Source organism: Acipenser ruthenus, chromosome 26, assembly GCF_902713425.1.
Source record: "Acipenser ruthenus chromosome 26, fAciRut3.2 maternal haplotype, whole genome shotgun sequence".
Classification (NCBI taxonomy): Eukaryota; Metazoa; Chordata; class Actinopteri; order Acipenseriformes; family Acipenseridae; genus Acipenser; species Acipenser ruthenus.
The window spans coordinates 2,386,458-2,408,284 of NC_081214.1; the positions used below are offsets into that span (position 1 = coordinate 2,386,458).

At 45.4% G+C, this 21,827-nt stretch overlaps 1 protein-coding gene across 1 annotated transcript in view; it reads left to right on the forward strand.

Annotated features, from left to right (window-relative positions):
* Positions 1–21,827, forward strand: part of smg6 (SMG6 nonsense mediated mRNA decay factor) — a 71,074-nt gene that overhangs the window by 27,591 nt on the left and 21,656 nt on the right. Inside the window, exons 11-13 of the mRNA XM_059001575.1 lie at positions 10,882–10,995; positions 12,168–12,342; positions 14,679–14,880. Of these exons, the coding sequence (XP_058857558.1) occupies positions 10,882–10,995; positions 12,168–12,342; positions 14,679–14,880 (491 nt within the window). The remainder of the gene's footprint in view (positions 1–10,881; positions 10,996–12,167; positions 12,343–14,678; positions 14,881–21,827) is intronic.

A 21,827-nucleotide genomic window follows, 5' to 3' on the forward strand; every position in this document is an offset into this window, starting at 1 on the left:
GACACGTTTTACAAAACGCAACTTTACAGTCTCCTACTGATTGATCAAATACCAGACCCTCTGGTTACCAAAGATCTCCTGCATCCTTATCTCAAAATTGACCATTTTGAGAAATGTTGCAAACTGGCTTTGGTGGGTGGGGGGAAGCTGGTTACAGCTGAGGACTGGGAGAGAGGGCAGCAACGTGACACTTGGATCGTTGACTGACGAAGGTTCTCGAGCCCGTCCCATCCCACCTGTACAGACGTAGAGTCCTTGTATGTTCTGTAGACACACAAATATTGGTCTCCTATATGGCTGCTCCATTCCTACAGGCACTAAAACTACAGTTGGAGAAAATGTGAGCTTTGGCAGCTGGTTTAGAGAGTGCAGTGGTTTTTCATGTTGGGATGGACGGCCTTTGCCAAGATAAACCCAAGCTGTATTTGCAGCGCTGCTGAGCAACACAGACATGGGTCTCTGCAGCTCTGCAGCGCTCTCTCGTTAACTCCTTCCATGAACAGGCCAGTGGTGAGAGAGGCCACTGCTTGAGAGAGGTTCAGGACTGAATAGCAGGCAAGCAGGCAGGCAGGCAGACAGGGAGTGTTGAGGTCAGGATTGAGGTACGCTGTCTTGCAGATCTGTGAAAGGGAGCTTGCTGGGCCCTGCCAGCCGGCAGCCACTGTACCTGACTGGAAATGGTTGCCATTGTCCACCCCTCTATTGTAGCCTGTTAGCGTTCGGAAGACATCTAATTTCACGAAGAACGGCTTCTCGTGCAGCCTGATCAGAGGAAGACCTCGTAGGAGGAGGAGGAGGAGGTGCCCTTCCAAAGACGTCACAAACGACTGAATCATTACCGTCAAAAGGAAGAGAGAACAGTGAGAACCAACGCTAGACAAATAAATACTTTTTTGGGGGGGGGACTTTGTCTCGAGTGACAGCTTCCAGGCCTCAAACTGAGTTCATTTTGTGGTTAAGGGATTCAAGCGCCCTTTGTAGATCGAGTCCGTTCTGATTTCAGCGAAGAACAGAATTGGGATTGAGGAACTGTGTGCTGTGGGGTATTGCAGGAGTTTGGCACTGCACGCAGTGCATTGCGTTTTTTTTTTTTTAAAGAGTGAAAAATGTTGTTTTTCTGCTGACACCTTTATGGATGAACCCAGTCATACAGACACATGCTCTTGAAAGGACACCTGCACAGAGCAGCCCTGCAAACGCTAATGAATGGTTGTACTTCTTCAAAGTATGTAAATATCTGTACCGTGAAAGAGAATGTTTTTTGGTTCTGAACTTTGAGCAGAGAAAGGGAAGGAGGGGGAGCGAGAGAGAGTGAAGCTCCTTGCCATATATGGACCTGATTATGGGCTCGAACCCACTTCAGAGTTCGACACAACGCTTGCTGCTTTTTTTTTCTCTAACCACTGCCTTCAACACTGCAGCCCATCACTTTCTCTAACCACTGAGCTACTCAAACCCACTACCCTCCACACTGCAGCCCAGCACATTCCCTAACCACTGAGCTACTCAAACCCACTACCTTCCACACTGCAGCCCAGCACTTTCCCCAACCACTGAGCTACTCAAACCCACTGTTGCCACTGAAACTGTAACATTGCTGGCTGCTTCCTCGGTTTGTGAGCTTTGCACCAGCGCCACTCTCTGTGCCCTCGCGGTGACACTCTTGAGTAGGAAATATGAGGGTGGTGGGGGGTTTTACTGGAAGGTTTCGTAAAGGAAGTGAACTCTCGAAGGTTTCAGTTTGACGAGAAAGAAAACTCCTGGTGTCAGCTGGAATGAGGCTGACTGGCAATGCAGGACAATGACTTTTTCCAGGAGGAGCCGATCCCTGCTCGCCGTGTGTCTCTGACTGTGTGTGTGTGTGTGTGTGTGTGTGTGTGTGTGTGTGCAACGAAACAGTGTGTGCAGATAGACATCTTTCTGCTCGAGTCTGCGTGCGTGCGTGCGTGTGTGTGTGTGTGTCTCTTACGTTTGTGCAAACATAACAGAGATGGAAATAAGACTCCTATTGCATAACAGTTTGATCCATTCCTGGTTTCACTATGAGTTTAACAAGACACACCTGAGCTTGTTACATCTACACTGTGTGAAGCGCCTGTATAAACCTGGAATGGGTGAAACTGCTATGCAATAGGAATCTTGTTTCCATCCCTGTTGTCATCCGGACAATCTTAAGGTGACACTAGACAAACAATTGTTTATAAATAACGATGGACAGACAGACAGACGGACAGAACCACAGGCAGATAAACAGTGCTGCTACAGACCTAAAGATGATCTGATTACAGCTTGCAATTTACGAGTGTCTGTTTATGTAAGTGTGTGTTGTGTATAGATTTAGAGTTGTGCAGAGGGTTGCAATGTCAGACAGACTAACAGATACAGCAGAGCGATAGCCAGTGTCTGTAAGTGTGATAGGTGATTTTGTTGCTGGCTGAGACATCTGTATTCCAGCTCAGTGGAGGGGGTGGGGGTGGGGGTGGGGGTTAGGGAGTCACAGAGAGTTTAGCTCAGAGAGGGGGAGTAGGGAGGATAGTGGAGGTGCTCCTCTGAGGCTGTCTGCTCCAGGGGGTTCGGCTGCCAGCCACTGGTTAGCCGGCCAGCCCCCCCCCTCTCTCTGGACCCTAGGTGAGTGAGGAGCAGGGGAATTAATCTGCCTTCAAACTCGGGGCACAGCTCACTCCTCCTGGCTTCTGCAGCCGGCAGGATGTGGAATAGATGGCTTGGTTGGTATTTTTTTTTTTTTGTCTTGGCTGACTTTTTTACCTCTCGAAGAATTTGGAAAGGCCGTGAGATTTTTTTTTTTTTTTTTATAGAAAAAAACATACTCTTTTTTTTTTTTTTTTTAGTGCTATATGGTTTTCAGCACACTGAGTACAGAGCTCTCGCTCTCTCGCTCTCTCTCTCTCTCTCTCTTGCTCCCAGTGCCTGCTGTGGCTTTGCAGTAATAGATTTCATATGTTGCAGCAGTTGACATCAGTATTAAACTATTTTACATGTGATCTGCTATATTTCCTGAGGAAATCTGTCAGATATTTATTGAGGGCTAATAAAATAAACCTCTGCTCGCTGCTCTGCACTCCTGAAGCACTTTAGGTAGTTTTCAATTTTTCATGTCCGTCCTTAGTTTCCTTCCATTCCACAATATTATAACAGGGTCAGTTTCTAACAGTTTTTATATTAAATTAAGTTCAAAGCTGTACCCCACCCTCCGTGCCCATCAGTGCTGTAACAAGAGCCCCCACCTCTCCTTTAATCTGTACCCCAGTAACTCTTAACGTAGTTGCATTTTGACAAAACCCATCCACAGTAGATCCTGCCACACTGCCTCCAGTGGATGTCAGGTGTATTACACAGTACAAGACATTCGGTTGTAAAGGTGACGGAAGGACAGCTGTTGCTGTTTCGAAATCAACACATTAATGAATGTATTTCTTTAATACCTGCCCGTTTTTTTAAAAATAAATTCTCCTTCAAGGTGATTACGAGTACAATTATGAGCACAATTGGCTACACTCTGGTGTACCACATGTACCTGGAGGGTAGATATGATTCAGATAGCTGCTGAAGAATACTTTAATTAAATAGGTCTGATATATTTTGTATTTGTTAAGTTAGCAATTTAACTAAAGGAAAAATGAGCTGCTGTATTGCACATTGAAGCAAGATACTGCAGATCCCTTCTTTGGTTTCCAAGATGTGATACCTTTGTACTTTCTGTCAAAGGATTACTAGGAAGCAGAGAAGAAGGGACTTAATTAATTGGTAGCGTTTCAGGACAGTTGGGTGCTGAAGGGTTAACGATGCACAGCATTAACCATGTGCAGAATAGGATGATGTTATCGCCTCAATGCAGTGTCCAAACACGAATTCAAATTACAGGCGTCTGTAACACAACGTGGATAAGACATTTTGAACTTGCTAACCTTTTTGAATCGCCAGCTGACAGCAAGACAGAGACAGACAGTATAGATGCTGCGTGTTTACATGCGGGTAAATGTAAATTAACTGCGCTGAAAAGATTTTATGAACATTAAGTAAATCGCAGCAAGGTGTCTTCGGTTAAAACAGGTGATGTTAAATTTTACTGTGCCTTGCTAAAAAAAAAAAAAAAAAAAAAATGTAATTACTGGATTTTTTTTTTTTTCCCCAGATGGGATGTAAACACACTTAAACTTTGAGAAATGACAGCCATGCAAAAGCATACAGAGAGAGAGAGATGTTTGTCTCTTCCGTGGAGATGAGGTGGAGTCTTTTTGGACACTGTGGTTGATTCGTTGGTTTCCATCAGGAGATCGCTGCTTCCCTCTTGCATCTTGATTGTCAGGAGTGACATCATTGCCAGATCTTTGCAGAGAGAGTGTGCTCTTACTGTTTAATATAGGAAGGTAAAAACATTATTCTCCGTAATTAATGTTGTTCATATTATAATATTTTGATAATGTGTTTTTCTTTTTCTCAAGCGAGCAAGGTCTGTTTAGAGTAGGTTGGTAAGGAAACAATTACGAGTTAGCGGTTTACTTTTATGATTCTTTGTTATGTTTGACATAAATACTGCACAACCCCCAAGACTAGCACAGTACACCAGATAGGCAAACAAACAAAATCTAAAACAGCAGCCCCAATAACAGAAGCTATCTACGTTAACAACAGGGACCACGAGTTGCAAGTAAAAGAATATGCAGGGATTGAAATAAGACTCCTATTGCATAGCAGTGTCACCCATTCCGGGTTTTACTACAAGCTTGATTAGGTAGCAAGCTCAGGTTTGTCTTGTTAAACTCACAGTAAAACTCACAGGAATGGATCAAACTGCTGTGCAGTGGGGGTCTTGGGGTTTAGGTCGGTCAGGGTGTCCTCGGCTCACCGCACACCAACGACCCCTGTAGTCTGCAGGCTTGCCTGTAAGCTGCCCGGAGCTGCGTTGTCCTCCGTCGCTGTAGCTCCGAGGTGGCTGCATGGTGAGTCTGCAGTGTGAAAAGAAGCTTTCGGCTGACGGCACATGGTTCGGAGGACAGCGTGTGTTCGTCTTCGCCGCTCCTGAGTCAGCGCAGGGGTGGTAGCGGTGAGCCGAGCTTAAGTAATAATTGGATATTCTAAATTGGGAGAAAATAATTAAAAAAAATAATTGATGACTACTAAATTAAAAAAAAAAAAAAATAAATTATTGAAGTTATTAGTCATGAAAGCAATGGGAGAGAAATCAAGTCTGTTGATAAGAGAGAGAGAGAGAGAGTTATAGACTGCCTGGCTGGCACTTCTCTCCTCTCCAATATCAAAGACACTCACTCTCCCCAGTCTGAGTATCTGCAGGCTAAAAACCTCATTAAGCTTTCTCAGTAGGTCCCGAATAAACAGCTTCACACGCGTGCTCCCAGCTCGCTCAGACGAGGGGGCATGTTGTGAGCTGCCCCTCAGCGCTGGCTGCCAGTAACTGTGCCCACAGAGGGATTACAGCACCGAAAGAGCATTTAACCCTGGCGAATAACACAAGCAACTGAGGATGTGCTGCTTCTGCTCCCAAAGCTGCTCCTGCTGCTGCTGGCTACAGCTTTTCAAAGGGAGCCCAGAAATCAAAAAATCCAATTAATTCAGAAGGGGTTTTCTGTTGTAAATTAAGTATGACAGTCACAGACACACACATATACGCACACACTCTCTCACTCAGTTTTTCCTGCTTCTATGTACCCAAGGGGTCTGCACTGAGAATTTCAAACTATTTGTTAAAACTATTGTGTAGTTACGATGAGCTCTGCGCTGCTGGAGGCACTCGTCTTTCTCTCTCTCTCTCTCTTCAGCAGAGCAGCTGTGGGAGATGAGCGGCTATACTTGCTATAGAGAAACATTTATTCCTGCTTTGTTTTATTTCTTTTTTTGATGTCTTTTAGGTTATATATATATATATATATATATATATATATATATATATATATATATATATATATATATATAATTTTTTAAACTCAAGCAAGCAGAAAAAAATCAAGTGTTTCTAAATGGTGGGCGTAGTATATGTAGTTGGAGAGAGAGACCTGGCGGAGTTGGTAACTGGCTATCTCGCTCCCCGCGCTCTGTGTATGGGTACAGCAGCTGAAGTGAGGCAGGGGAGGGGACTGTTTTACCGTCTGCGGGTTTTGTGTGCTGGGGGGCAGCCTGAGTGCGCAGCTGAGCAGCACTAGGGCACAGTCGCTGCTCTCTGCCCATTCTCCGCATTTCCTGCTCACAGCACACTTACTCACAGACGGTCTGATCAGGGGGTGAGTCACTGTGTCAGTGGGTTCGGAGATGACCAGGGGGAGGGCAAGGCTAGGTGGCGCAGCGGGTTAAGCGCGTTGATGTAGCGCACCAGCTTTTCGCCTCTGGAGGCCTGGGATCAATCAAGCCAAATGAGGTATGCGGCCTGGGCTTGGCACTCGGTGGACGGTCGTGTAATCCACACCATGAAACACATGCCACGACAGTCAAGGATAATTTGCACAGTGATCTGACATTTTCTCAGAAGAAGAAAAACAGAAAAGAAGTTAATTGTTGTTACCAGTGACCTCGATACTCTCACTCTATACCAGAGGTGTCCAATCACGGTCATGGAGGGCTGTGCCACTCCAGGTTTAACAGGTAAAATGAGATCATGAACTGGGTGGAGTTCAAGTACTTTAGAACAGGGCTGGAACAAAGACCAGGAGTGGAACAGCCAACGTTGGACACCCCTGCTCTATACCAGTGGCTCCCAACTCTGCAGTTCCAGGTCCGTTCCAATTCAGGGATTTGTTCTGACCCTTATGTAATTTGAAACCTGGTTCAATGAACTAATCAGGAACCTGGTTGGAAAGAAAGCAATCCGAGTGGAAGGGTTTTAGAGGGCTGTTGTAGGACTGTGCTGCAGTAGGCCAGCAGCGACTGCTGTGAAACTTGTCGCTTCTGAAAACGCCAGGGTATTTGTTGTTGTTCCTGTGGCTGTGTGTCGGCCTGGCGCTGTGCTGTTGTGCGCCTGCGCAGCAGTGGTTAACAATAGACCAGTGGTTCTTGCAGAGTTCTCCAGTGAAAGGGCTCCTCTGCTGACAGATGGATTGTGCTAATTAGACATCCATAACATCCTGCCACATGGCGGCCTTATCCCCAGCGTGCTTCCTGATACTGCACGCTGACGACAGTTGGTTTACTTTTTCCGTCACTTCAGTGTGGGTGCCGGGAGCCAGCCAAGATAAACAGTGTGCCTCACCGGGCACTCACTCACTCACTGAGCTCTCCCTCTCACACTCACTCACTCTCCTCATTCACTTCAGTAAGGGTTCCAGGAGCCAGCCAAGACAAACAGTGTGCCTCTTTCTCTCTCATGCTCTCTGTCTCTCACGCTCTCTCTCTTTCTCTCGCTCTCTTTTTTGTCTGTACCCCTCTTTCTCTCACCACACTCTACCTCATTTCTTTCCTCTCTCGCATCGCTGTGTTAGCACTGAGGTTCAAACCTTTCTTGTTTTTGGTGTTCGACATTCAAAAAGCTGTTTTCAGCAAAAGATGTTTTCTGTTTTGTTTTGAATTGTGCAATGCGGATTGGGAGGCTGGTACTCAAAAGAGTTGCACTAACCTCATTGTGGGGGGTATGGTTTTCCAGCACATGTTACTCCACCCCAGTGCAGCTATCCATCAGAGGGTAGCACCTCGCACCACACACCCAGCCCCTTTGATACGCTCTCGGGGTGTGCCCTGCACTGCGCCACACTGCTCTTTGTTCTGTGCCAGCACAGCTGCGAGCAAACACGGTGTCTTTTTTATAAAAACCAAAAAGAACATTCACAGCAAACTCGTTTCTTACTGTACTGTTGTCTCCTTGTGTGGTCTTTTTCATCTTACGAACATAAGAACATAAGAAAGTTTACAAACGAGAGGAGGCCATTCAGCCCATCTTGCTCGTTTGGTTGTTAATAGTTTATCTCTTTTTTTTTTTTTTTTTTTTCCTGCAGTTTATCTCTTAAAATGAAACTGCGTTATTAAGGTTTGGTCGATATCGAGACGATACAGTTCTGTTGCAGTTAGCCAGGGCAGTTTTGAGTTTTAATTCTACACCTTTGCATAGGGCCCGATGTTCAAATTAACCTTTAAATGTGTTTATAATAATAATAATAATAATAATAATAATAATAATAATAAACTGAATCACTTAGTGTCTTGCCCTATAAAAATGAAGTTTACTTTTCCCTTCTGCTCTCACAGTGTGTGTGCTGTGACAGCGCCTGGCTTGCTCTCAGACAGGTGGAAGCCTGTTTCATTGAGCCTCCCTCCTCCTCCTCCTCCTCCTCCTCCTCCTCCTTACATCTGTTTTAGCAAGAGTATGGGGTGTAAACACAGCGAGCGCTTGGCTGGCACCAGGTCTGTCTCTGTGCTGTAGCAGCACTCATCTGAGACGTAAATCCAGCGCTGAGACTTCACATGCAGATTAAGGGGCTTTCGTCAGACGCAAAGCCAGCTTCACTTTCACAGCACCAGTGACATAAACCCGCGTTTATCCACTGTAAATCGGAGAGCGAGTTCAGTAAAAAGCAGCTGTTTGACTAACAAGCAGAACATTCATACAGATGGTTTATCATTAAGGGATTTTTGCAAAAAGTTTCAAATAATACGTATTTTCAGTAAAGAAGTAGAGTACATTTTGGCATTTACGTAGCCAATGTCACGTCACTGGTTCGATTTTACAGTATCGCTTGTTAACATACTATATAGTAAATAACAAGGTTTGCAAAAAAATCACTTGTTAAGATCATTAAAATGGACTGCCACGGGTATCGCACAACAGTACAGCTCTAAGGAAGCTGAGTGTTAATCATCCATCAGCATTTTTTTTTTTTTTTTATGTTAAAGGAAAGGAAATAAGAAATAAGCAGATAAAAGTAGATAAGTTCTGGTCCGTCCGTCCACCCCCCCCCCCAAAATCTTCGGTTCATCTGCTAACCACAGGGCTGTGTGTGGCGCTTTGCATTTCCGAGAACCTTGAATAATGAAAAGAGAACCGCCTGCCCATCAGCCGAACCCTGCAGCAGAGGCGAGCGTCTAACCCTTGGAAGCCACAGCAAGCGGGCTGATGAAGTCAGGGGTCACTGCAAGTCATCTCTCATTAGATCACTCTTCTGGATCAGAATAGTTTTAATCTGGTCAAGAAACTCCCCCTTCTGCAGTTTTCTCCCAGAAGCCTGACCTCTCTGTAGAGTCAATAGGTGGAACAAATATCATCTTTAAAAAAAAAAAAAAAAAAAATAACATCCAACCCAACGACCTGCAGCGTTGCCAGATTTCTTCTCTCTTTCTCTCCCACATTAAAACACAACTCTGGCAAATCCTTATCCAAACTTTGAATTGCTGTTATTCCTAATGACCCCCTTTTTAAACCCCTGTTCCTTTGAAGTTTTAATTGGCTGATTACGCTTCTGGTTACCTGCACGCGCATTTCTATCCAGATTCATGGCTTTCTGGAACTGCAAGCATGACAGACGAAAGCCTGTTTTAAAGTGGATTTGAATTGAGTGAGGAATGAATAGGGGAGGTTAGGGGTGAGAGATGGAACAGGGTGTAATCCCAGGTGCAGTAGCATTGTGTAGCTGAGATCTCATTAAGACCTGCTTTGATCGGCACACAGATTGCTGAGCACAAACTACCTTAACAGAACTGAGTCCGTGCTGCTGAAACCTGTAGTCTGGTTCATTGGTGTGTCAAGCCTGAAAACTTTCACTTTCTAAACATCTTCCATTTCTCTCTCTCTACATGTAAATTAACTTGATCCGGGTTTAGGATTACGAGGAGTTTATAATAATAGGGCTTCTGTTTTAAATGAGCCCTCTTGGGAGTTAGGGTTAAGGGGCACTTTTATAATAGAGGTTCTGCTGTAAATTAGATCACTTTTAGATAACTGGGAGTTCATACTGGTCCAGGCCCTGGTACTCTCCCGCCTAGACTACTGCAACTCCCTCCTGGCTGGCCTCCCTGCATCCGCCACCCGTCCGCTCCAGCTCATCCAGAACTCTGCTGCCCGCCTGGTGTTCTCTCTGCCTCGCTTCGCCCACGCTACTCCACTACTCCGCTCGCTCCACTGGCTCCCGATCACCGCTCGCATCCAGTTCAAGACTCTTGTACTAGCCTACAGATGCCTTGACCAGACTGCACCCAGCTACCTCCAGACCCTCATCTCTCCCTACACCCCCACTCGACCTCTCCGCTCCACCTGCACTAGAAGACTGGCTCTACCTCCGCTACGCTCCCCTGCCTCCAGAGCCCGCTCCTTCTCCACCCTTGCTCCGCAGTGGTGGAATGACCTTCCTACAGATGTCAGGACTGCCCAGTCCCTGACCACATTCCGGCGCCTCCTTAAGACTCACCTCTTCAAACAGCGCCTTAGAACTCCTCTGTTTGTATCCTGGGACACTATCACCCTTCATTTAAATGTGCTTTATTTTGCTCTTATCTGCCCCCTATTTTACTGCATTTAATCCTGTACTTCAGAATACTGTAATCTGCCAAGTGTTTAACCTGTAGTATTTTGTATTTAATCATATCCTGATGTAACTATCACTATTTAATCATATCCTGATGTAACTATCACTATTATCTGCTGTATTATTGAATTGTGGTTTGTCACACTTGAACAAAAGTTATTGTATTTCTTGCTCTTATTGTATTACTTGTATTGTAACACTTGAAATGTATTTGCTTACGATTGTAAGTCGCCCTGGATAAGGGCGTCTGCTAAGAAATTAATAATAATAATAATAATAATAATAATAATACTCACTAGCTGATGATGGAGTGCACCTCTCCATTTCAGATGATCAGGGGGTAATCTCTGCTGTGAATAATCTTTTTTGTTGTTGTTGTTGTTCTCCCTCTGTGGTTCTGCAGACGGGGGCAGTGAGGCTCGCTCAGTGATCCAGGATCAGGCTACCTCTCTGGGGCTGTCAGTGTTCGCCCTGCTGGTGGAACGCTGCACGGAGCTGCTCAAGGACACTCCGAGAGGTAAGCCGGACCAGGAATGGAAATCATGGACTCCCATTGCAGAGCAGTTTCACCCATTCCAGGCTTTACTGGAGCACTCGCTTTTAAGAGATAAAGGGACAGATTTTCTGCTTCCAGGTTTGTTTGTTTTTTTTTTGTTTTTTTTTCCTGTCCCTTCACTTTTTACGGTATTTGATGTCATTCGGAGTGGTTCCCATCGCAATTCATCGAATGTTGCGTTCTGGTGCTTTAACTAGCAGGAGCTGCTCTTCAGTTCTAGTTGTCTGTCAGTGTGCTGGATTAGCCATTCTCAGCAGCATCCTGCAGGGATGCAAATAAGACTCCTATTGCACAGCAGATTCACCCATTCCAGGTTTTACTACGAGCTTGATTAGCCACAGTGCAGGCAACAGGCTTAGGTGTGTCTCATAGTGAAACCAGGAGTGGATCAAAGCGCTGTGCAATAGCGGACTCTGCACGCCACAAACTAAAGCCATTCAAGTCAGCTTACCCAAGTCATTTTTATTTTACATTTTGGAAGAAGGATTTAGTTAAATGTGTGTGTACAAATGTTTTTTTTTTTATGTGTTTATTATTCTAAAGCCCTATAGCTGCACTGCATCTTTAAATAGGATCTCTTGGTTAATGGCAGAACTTACGCGTGACCTATTTTAGAAATGTATTCGTCTCAAAGATCAAGACATGCTTTTAATCTGAGTTCTGTGGCTCAGGGGCAGGGGCAGGAAGCAGTGCTGCTTCTTACAGAGCGATGCATTACTGGTGCTGTTTACACACATCCAGAGAGCACAGAAGAGGAACAGATACATTTCCAGGGTGAAATATTGGAAGAACTGCAGCAAGACAATGAGCAACTATGAGTGTCATTGTAATGTTTAATAAAGACAAAGGGTTGTGTCTCCTGTCTTGGGCAGGCATGTTTACCACAGGGCAGTTTAGGGAAGCTTTGTTGATTTAAAAACAGAGGAATAGTCTTTCCTTCCTTCTTTCTCTCTTCTCCATCCCCACTGCCACTTTTTACGATACTGCTCTAAATTCAAATAGTATTTGGTTTGGATGAAAAAAAAGTAAAAGAAAAACCAGGCAAAAAAAGTATTAAAAAAAACTATTGCATGTAAAAAGTATGGTATTAAAACCGAAGCCACTGATAAAGAGCGAATGGTTTGTCTCTGCAGCACCCCCCAGTGCCAGCGAGGATGATGACGGGGATGAAGAGGAAGACGTCAAGGTGTCTTCCTTCCACGCGGACCTCAGGGAGCTGCTGCCCAGCGTCAAGGTCTGGTCGGATTGGATGCTAGGCCAACCGGACCAGTGGAACCCGCCTCCCTGCAGCCTGCTCTTTCCAAACGGGTAAGCCACTCTCTCCCATTTCAGTTCAGTTCAGACCATCTGAATGACTCGTTTTAAAAGAGAACTGGGTGCAGCTGAAGTGTTCCTCTATCTCCTCCCCTCCCCTTTCATCCCCAGCCGCTGTCTCACCCGTCACCCTCTGTCTCTCTCATTTCCTGTGTCCTCTGCCATTGCAGCTGTGGCAGGGATGAGCAGTTCATAACTTTCACAAGAGGACCAAGGGGGCGACACATTCTCTCTGTCTGTCTGTCTGTCTCTCTTCCCCTCTCGCTGTGTTTATAAACTGTGGAAATTTTCCATTGTCCCCGAGCAGAAGGCATGTGGTGGGAGTGAAGCCTGGGCCTCCCGGCCAGACAATGAGAACAGAGAGAGTGGGGGAGAGAGAGAGACTTGGATCAGGCTGTCCTTGGGTCTGGACCCGACCCGGCCATTGGTCCTGTAAACCCTGTGTCTCAGCATCCTGCCCTCCCTGTGTACCGCACTGCTGTCTCTCTCAGAGGCACAGGCCTTCAGTCTCCAGCGCTGTCAGGACCTGTCGGGCCTACTGAAAATATCCCTTTGTTTTTTACAAAGGTGCTCTAAAAGCAGTGTCCGTCTGTCCCGACAGACAGACAGAACCGCCAGTTGGTTTCAGTCCCCATTGCTGTCAGTGCCTCACCTTTCACCAGCACTGAATTCACTGAGACAAACAGCGCAGGAGATTGAAGCCTCCTGTCAGTCCCTCTCTATAATTCAGCTCTCCTCTCAGACAGAAGACCGACAGGACAGACTGCATTCTCAGTGCTGTCATTCCCTGACCCCCTCTCAAACCCTCGTTTCATGCCTAAACTATGCTGTTTGCTGTTTGCCGTCCTGTGAGCCGAGTGCAGCTGTGGCACTCCCAGTCCCTGATTGCTTTCAGCTGGTACTTGAACCCAGGGCCTGGGGTTTGGAGCGCCGCCCAGCCCTGAATCCCCCAGCGCCTAGTGCAGCTGTATGACCTCGCGCTGACCCCAGGCGAGGATAGGAAAATACAGGACGTGCCAAGCCAGCGAGTCTCTTTTATTTTCCATCTGGCGCCCTGCCCATGACCAGGCTTACATAATGGGAAACATAGCGGGGCCCGGGAGAGCCAGTCCCTTACCAATCTCCTCTCGCTTCCCGCATGCATGCTATATATCTTACAGACCTTCGCTCAGGCACATTTATTACACTGCCTCTCGACAGGAATCTGGAAAGCAGAGTTAACTCTGTCCTGGGCTCCACGCACACACACGCGCGCACGCACGCACACACATGCAGACACACTGGCTCAAGGCATGCTAGAGCAGCACCCTCGTTTACAATTACTGACACTGGGATGGTTTTGTTTTTAAATCTACAGCCTAAAAGCTTTCTTTCTTTCTTTCTTTTTCTTTCTTTCCTTTTTATTTATTTATTTTTTTCCTCCCCTCTTTGTGTGGCCAAAGCTTATACCATAAGATCAAACATATGAATTAATTTATATTAATCAAATGACAGTTTCTTATACCAAAAAGAGACAGGGTCAGAAGTGCATACATTTTGGATAGCTGCTGAGGCCCCTCTCTGTGTCTCTGTAGTTTCCTATGTACCGGCTCAGTGGGGCTCTATGACCTATAACGCAGACAGGAAGCAAACTGATAGCATTGTGGCCACATGAATGGGCTTCACTTGAGTCACAGTGAAAATACAGGAGAGTCTCAAACAGTAAGATCAATAGCATATCATAAAGGGGCCTATGGGAATAACGTTCCAGCCAATATGATGAAATTGTAATGTCGTGATGTGATTGGAGAGGCTGTGGGTGCATGTCCCTGGCGACGTGGTTATAGTGAGATGCACTTGTCTGTATGTCGCACTGTAGAGAAACTTGCTCAGGCCCTTTCACAGCCTGTCGATCGGATGGTAATTTGGGGGTAAATGGAGTTTCTCTGGCTGCACTTCCGTTCTTTCTCTCTCTGCGTCTCACATTTTTATATGTCCATATGGTAGATGTCGGACATTTTTACTCATTATGATCCCGACGGCTCTAATTTAGTATTTTCAGCGTGGTGTTTGGATGTCTGCCACTGGCACACCTGTTTTTACATGATTTTAAAATGCATAGGGCCGGATTCTCGAAAACTTTTCACTCCAAATGTTTTTTTCAGATAGTAAAAACTCATCCAATAAAGTTAGCAAAACAGAAATAAACAACTCGGACATTTAACACCGGGACTTTTGAGCAGCCTAAAGTTCCTTCGTATTAATTTTAAAAGTGAGAAAGATGTGGAGTAGCCCGCTGTTGAGAATGTAGCCAGTATTTTTTCTCAAAGTTGTTGCTGGTGTGTGTGCAGGTGCTGCCTGGATGTGTGGCAGACCCTGGCGCAGTTCTGTAACACGCTGGCGGGGGTGAACCAGGGCGCGGTGCCACTCTACAAAGACCCAGACGAGGACCTGCGTCTGCTGGTGCTGGAGGAGGACCGGCTGCTCTCAGGCTTCATCCCCCTGCTGGGGGCGCCGCAGGAGCCCTGCTATGTGGAGACAGCGTCCGACAAGGTGAGTGACACGGCGGCCCTCCCTCTCCTCCTTCCCTTCCTCTCATTCCCTCGGTCTGTCTCTCCCTCTGTCTTTCTCTCCTCCTCACTCCTTCCCTCCGTCTCATTCTCTCTTCTCACATCCTCTCTCCTTCCAACCCCCTTCCATCTTTCTCCCTGTTTTCTTTCTCATCTCTTCCCCTTTTCTCTCTCTCTGTCTCTAAACTTTTATTCCTGGGAAGGTTCTGCTCGGAACAGAACGAGATTAAGTCATCGAAGAGTGTTAAGGGAAAAAGTTGACCTCTTACCCCCCCCCCCCCCCCCTCCACATTTAGTCCTGTGACTTGAAAAGAAAAGAAAAAAATCCTACAGCAGCTCCTACTGTTGTCTGAGTGTGTGTGAGCCTCTGGGTTTCTGTGTGTCTTTATTACTCAGTTGTGTCTGAGTTGTGTCTATCTTTATGTGTGTTTTATTTGATTGTGTTTTTCTATATTTCGGTGTGTATGTCTGTGAATGTGATTGTGTGTGCGTGTATGTGTGTGTGTGTGTGTGTGTGTGAGCGAGGGCTTGCTGGCATGCTGTGTATACGGTCACTTCCTCGCTTGTTTAAACAGTGCAGGCTGTGCTGGCAGCCTCTTCTCTCTGCTCCAAATGGTTTGCATCATGTTTTAAACACCCCCTCCCCCCCCCCTTTTCCTCTTCGGCACAGCCAGCCTACACAGGCGGAAATGGCCTGAGTGTGTTCTGTAGAGAAAGTGATTAATAATAATAATAACAGCAGCAGTCTGGGGAGCCTCAGGCGAGGGGGGGGGGGAAGGGGGCACAGTGCCCTGCTGCTACATGCAGGGGGGGGGGGCACTCAGTCTGTATCTTAGGAGTGCAAACAGATACTGTACTTGCTTGCCAAAGGAAACAAACTGCCATGTCGTTGTTGTTGTTGTTGTTATTTGTCCCAAAGCTTTAGTTTATTTGTTGTGTCTCGTTTTCCTAAAATAGTGGTTGGGCTGGTTTGTTCACTGTGGCATATTGGCTATATGTGTTATGTTAGCATTAACAGCTCCAGCGCCACACGAAGACAGAGAAGCCTTTAGGTTGGTTGTTAATTCTCAGGTCTACGGTTCAGTGGCATTTCCTCCCTCTGGTTTTAAGTTTAGTTTGGGTGCATCCTCTTTCAACTTCTGTTGAGGTCAGGATTGTGATGTCCTTGAAATCTGAGGGTTGTGTTGCATTGCTTGCATTGACCAGTGTCATTCCTTTAATTTATTATTATTATTATTATTTTTATTATTATTATTATTATTATGTATTTATTATTATTATTATTATTATTATTATTATTATTATTATTATTATTATTTATTTCTTAGCAGACGTCCTTATCCAGGGCGACTTACAATCGAAAGCAAATACATTTCAAGTACTATAATTTATTTATTGATCCGCTAAACTAAGATGCTTTCCGTGACACTTTAGTCAAATGATCTGTTTATAAGCAATCCATGGGAGCCAGTGGTGATGTCGGTCATGCTGGAGAAAGAATGAGCCATTGCTAATGTGTTGTTTGCCGAGCAGAATGCGTCACTGAGCCCTGTACTGTAAATGCACCCTATTCAGTGGGCTTTCCCACAATACAGATCAGGGTAATCAAAAGCATTAAACCCGTGAGATGAGGCATATTAGAGGCCCTCCCTGCACCCAGCTCCCCGCTTAGCTTACTAGTGATTCATCCCAGAGAAATCCCCAGTTCCTTCTCCACACCACTGGAAATGCACAGCACACAGTGCAGGTCTTGGGCCAGTTAGGTTAGTGATAACAAACACTGTGTTCTTCACAGTGGCTGCCTCTTCTTCCAAAACCATTTCTTGATGGTGTATTTGTACGTACAGCCGAGAGCAGAAATGTTTTTCTGTTGTTGCTATGCATTGCCCTTTTTCTTTTCTTAAGGCCATTTCTTAAGGATTGTAGCTATTTACTAGAGCCTACGCTTTTTATTTTATTTTATGTCTGCGTAAAATAAAATAAAAACCACACCAAGTTTTTTTTTTTTTATTTAACCCTACATGCAGGTCAGAAAATACTTCCCTCTCCTGTTCCAGTCGTGTGTGTGTGTGTGTGTGTGTGTGTGTGTGTGTGTGTGTGGAGGATGGCTCCGGTAACGAGCATGGGCAGGACCTCCCTCTGCCACACAGCAGGATCCCTCCCTCTACCACTTGGAGGCTGCTCTGCCTTCTGGTCTCGAGTTCACTGTTCTGTGTTGGCGACCAAGACTGGTCCTCTCAGAACCCGGGACTTGCTGAAACAGCAGCAGTGTTTAAAACAGCCCGCACCTTTCATGTGGGTCCTGCTGGATTCAGCACAAGAATCTGCCACTGCTGCCAAGCAAGCTGGCAGTGCTGAGTGGAGCACCTGTGCATGTGTGATGTCACCACTGACACGAACACACACACACTCCCACGCTGACACACACTGACACACTCTCATTCTATCCACCTAATTGCATGTAGATCTACAATTACTAACTCTGCATAGTTACCATTTAATTTGAATGAACTCTGGTTGTGCATAATTCATTTCCTTGAGCAGACCAAGATGATTACACATGCACACACTGGCACACACACACTGACGCACACAGGGAGCGATGTTTATTTCACCCCCGGTTTGGCACAATTAAGACAGCTGGTGTTCTGTGTGTGGTCTTTACAGTGCAATACAATAGACCCAGATACCCTGGCATTAGCGCTGGCCAGGCCTCAGTTCATGTGTTTATAATGGCGATGACAAAAGGAGCTGAAAGACTATTCAGATATCATATAAATGAATCAACATGTGGAAATGCCTGTGTTTAGCTCAGATGAGACATACACGACACGTGAATAGCATTTTGAGCCATTTTTACTACCCTAACTGTTGTAAACTCCAGGGAGACCTGGATCGCTAAAGAGAATAGTCCTGCATTGAAAGTTTCCATTTCAAACATTTTTTTTTTTAACGTTTGTGATGGATGGAGTTAAACCTCCATCCAGACCCTGAAGTAGTTCCTTACCTCATTTTACGTGTTACACCTGGAGTGGTCATCACCTTCAACTCTGGAGAAAAAAATATATAAAACAAAAATAATAATAAAAAAAAAAAAACCCTGACGCATCTCTTTTCTTCCCCTGGTTGTGTGCGACTGTGAACGGATGAGACGCGACTCTTGAGGCTGGCACAGTGCCCAGCTGTCATGGCCACAGGCTGTGCCACGCCACGCCACGCCACGCATCTCACACACTCGGAGAGCTGCAGGTGATGACAGAGTTTCAAGGCAGTCAGCCGAGACGAGAAACCTGCAGCCTTTCCCTCATCTCGCAGTGCAGGGGGATATGAAAGAAAGGCAATCAGCAATTGCTGTGATGGAAGAAATGCATTTTAAAATGTCTAAAACATTTCGATCAGCTGTCCTCAAGACTGAATATCACTTGATGGTTGTTGTTTTGAAGTCATGGTCTCTCTGGAAAAAAACTGTCCTTCAGGCATGATTCATGAAGGGCTAGAATGGTGCGGCGTGGGGCTCCTTTTGAGAAGTGTGTCAGCTGCTTAGTCAGGATAGATCACGTGTGTGTTTTCACAGAGTCTCATATAAGCTGATACAGAGCCATTGGGGAGCTGGCGAAACCCAGGCGTCCAGGTGGCATAGTGCTCTAACTCTGCAGCCAGCCCTGTCTTGCTCCTCCTCCTCAGCCCAGGGGTTTGTTCCGGTCAGGATTGAGGTTATTGCACAGTGGCATTGTCCCTTGTGGTTCATGTGCATTAAATTGTACTGTAAAATACATGCCAGTTTTGCAAAACGTTTTCTAAGTAAAATGTACTGATGCTTACATCGTGAAGTAATTCCGGGAAGTTGATTGCGGGCCACCTTGAATATAGAGTACAGTAGGGTGCAGTAGATCTGTACCTTTTTGTATGGGCTAGGTGTGTGTGTGTTCATATAAGTTACATGTCTCCCTTGGTGACTGGCAGCCTAAAGGCATCCTGACAGCAGCCGCTTTGATGTAATTGATGGTTTTGGATTCAGATCAAGGTGTGTATTTGTGCTTTTTATCAAAGGGGTGGTTGGGGGCAGGGGGGCATTCCCACACAGGTGTGTTTTCAACAGCCAGAGAGGCGCAGGTCATGGATTCTCATCCGGTGATATCTCCAAAGGCTTAGTCTTCTTGGTTTGCAAACTGCTCTCGGATCTAAGAAAGATAACATTTTGATGTGCTCAAATCTCAAGAAAGCTACGGCAGCAAACTATGGTCAAGCCTTGTTCAGGTACTTTTTTTTTTTTTTTTTTCCTGGCTTCCAAACACACTGCAGTAACTGCATCACTCTGTCCATCCACTGGCACTAGGTTAGACCCCCCCAGTTGAAACCCATTCAAAGCTTTGGTGTCTCGGGAGCGCGTAACCCAGCGGTGATGGTATGGAAATCTCTTGTATCATTTCCATGTGTACTGATTGGAAGCTTTCTCTTTGCACTTGGCGGGGCTGCGCTCCTGCTATTGCTGTTGTGTCCCCCAGTGAATAGAAATCCTGGAGCCCCCGACCATATAGCATTAATCTATATGTCATTTTACAAAAGCTGCAATTAGCAGACTACATCTGGGGGTCGTGCATCAAACCGAGGAGATAGATAACGTAGCGCCTGAAGACACTGCTGACGTGTGTGCGTGTGTCTGCGTGTGTGTGTGTGCGCGTGCGTGTGTCTGCGTGTGTGTGTGTTAATAATTCAAAATCTGCTCAGAAAGATGCTTCATATCCATTAAAAAAAAAATAAAGTAAATTGCTGAGGGCATCATAATAGTCTGAGGATCTTCCAAAATGTACTGCTGTAGACAGACACACAGACTGGACCTCTCTGTAAATCACTGTGATCGATACACCCCCTTCTTCTAGAATCATAATTGGTCAGATCTGTTTACTGTTACAGCCTAATAGCATGGTTCAAAGCGTTTTGTGACCCGTTACAGCTCTGCAGAAATTAAGAGTCAGCTATAAATAGAGAATGTGTGTAGATACAGCATTTAACGAATTCAGGGTTTTTTTTAATGATGAGATTTTTTTAGTGTTTTCTCGGGTAACCCTCGATTAACAGCAGCTTCTGATCCTGGCTTCTCTCCAGCCTCACTCCTGTACTGGAGCAGGATAATTAATAGGTGGGCTTGGCTCTGCCAAGCACTCCTGTACTGACTTGCTGGGGAGCTTGGCACAGCTGACAGGATGCTCTGAGGTTATTAATCAGCTGTCAGAATAAAGCTCAAATTTGTAGCTCTGTTCGCTTTATTCCTCTCTGATTAAAGTTAAAGGGCTGCGGTTGTGGAGTTTGTTAACTTCCTAAAGAGGAATTCAGTCTTGCGGGCAAAACGAGAACAAACCAGCGTTATCCTGCTTTTAATCCTTTCCGTAAAAGATACAGTTGCTCTCTCCCTCCCTCCCTCCCTCCCTCCCTCCCTCTTATTCTGTTCTCACCTGCCAGGGAAAACAGTTCACACTTTAGTGTTGTAAATGTACTCATTAGGTTTCTGTGGTTCTTCCAAGTTAAACTGTTGCCACGCAAGCGTTTCCGCTGGTACCCTGCGCCAGGGTATTCCGTTCCGTGTGCACAGAGATTGATCCCAAATCTTTAAACCTCAAAATGGGACATTCAGTTTTCTTGATGCGAGTGGCAGTAGCTGTCGTACACTCCTGCCCTTTTCCAGGTAAGACGGGCAGATAGGCACAGGTGAGATGATGGCTAGATTAGGAAGTGCTCAAACAAACACACTGGGGAGGAGTGTCAGATGCAGGTTTTGAGTTCAATAAAAGAAAAGAGCTTGTGTACGTGTTTGTAAGACCCTTATCTGTGGAAGTGAGTTGCTCTCGGGTATTTATTACGAGGAACTTTCAAATTAAAGTATGCTCTCAACATGCGATTTTGGGGGAAACCCTTTGTAACGTCAGAACTCAGTATTATTAATGCATCAGATTGACCACTTGACTCCAACCTTCGAAAATGCTCATTTTGCTGTAGGCTGAGCGCAGGGAAACATGCGAGTAGAAGCAAACGACAAGCTTGTCAGCAAACCAGAACTGCGCAGTCGTGCAAATAGGCACATGGACTTTTGAATTGGGAGGTTGAAGGTAAAGTAAAACACTGAAAATCTAAATCCTTTTAATCTTTTATCAGTTTTACAATCGCAGCCAACCGTGTTGTAAAACGATGTCGCTTTCTAAACACACCTTGCATGTCTTCAGCCATGTACTGTATACCCATGTGTAAGCCTCAGCATCTGTCTGTATGAAGGACAGGTCCCTTCTTTTTTTGTAGCGGCTGTGATCGTTTTTCACTGTTTTAACTGCAGGCGTTTTTTGCTTTGCAATCGATTCCCCTTATTCTGTAGGTCCTCTTCGTAAAATGCAGCAACCAGCACTACACATTGAGTTATCCTCGATACACACTCACCCCAACCACCAGATTAAAAGCAATCAGGGTTTAGGTTTCGGTTTAGGCTGAGGAATTTGTAACTGCAGTTTCGAAATTATTGGATGAAGTGAGGTGTTTTAACACCTTTTTATCTGTTTAAATAAATAAATAAATAAATAAATCTGATCTTCTGATGTAGCTCAATAGCGTGCTACTTCACAATGCAGAATAAGGTGCTACGGTCACGGGGTCTATTGAATTGATTAACTCACTTATTTACTTATATTCTGACGTGACATAGTCAAAGCTGGTTTAATCTACACTGTTTAGATTTAATTTAAATGTATCAGTTTTTAGTTAACTTGAACACTGCAGCGCTTTTGAGGCGCTCTTACGTTCTGTTGCTATTAGCACAGCTAAAATTACAAATCATCCCAAAACTGTTTTTTTTACCCCAAAGCCTGCACCCACCCCCACCAACCCCCCCCCCCCCACCCCTGGACAAGCTCCACAGTTTGTTCTTACAGCCCACCTTCACATGCA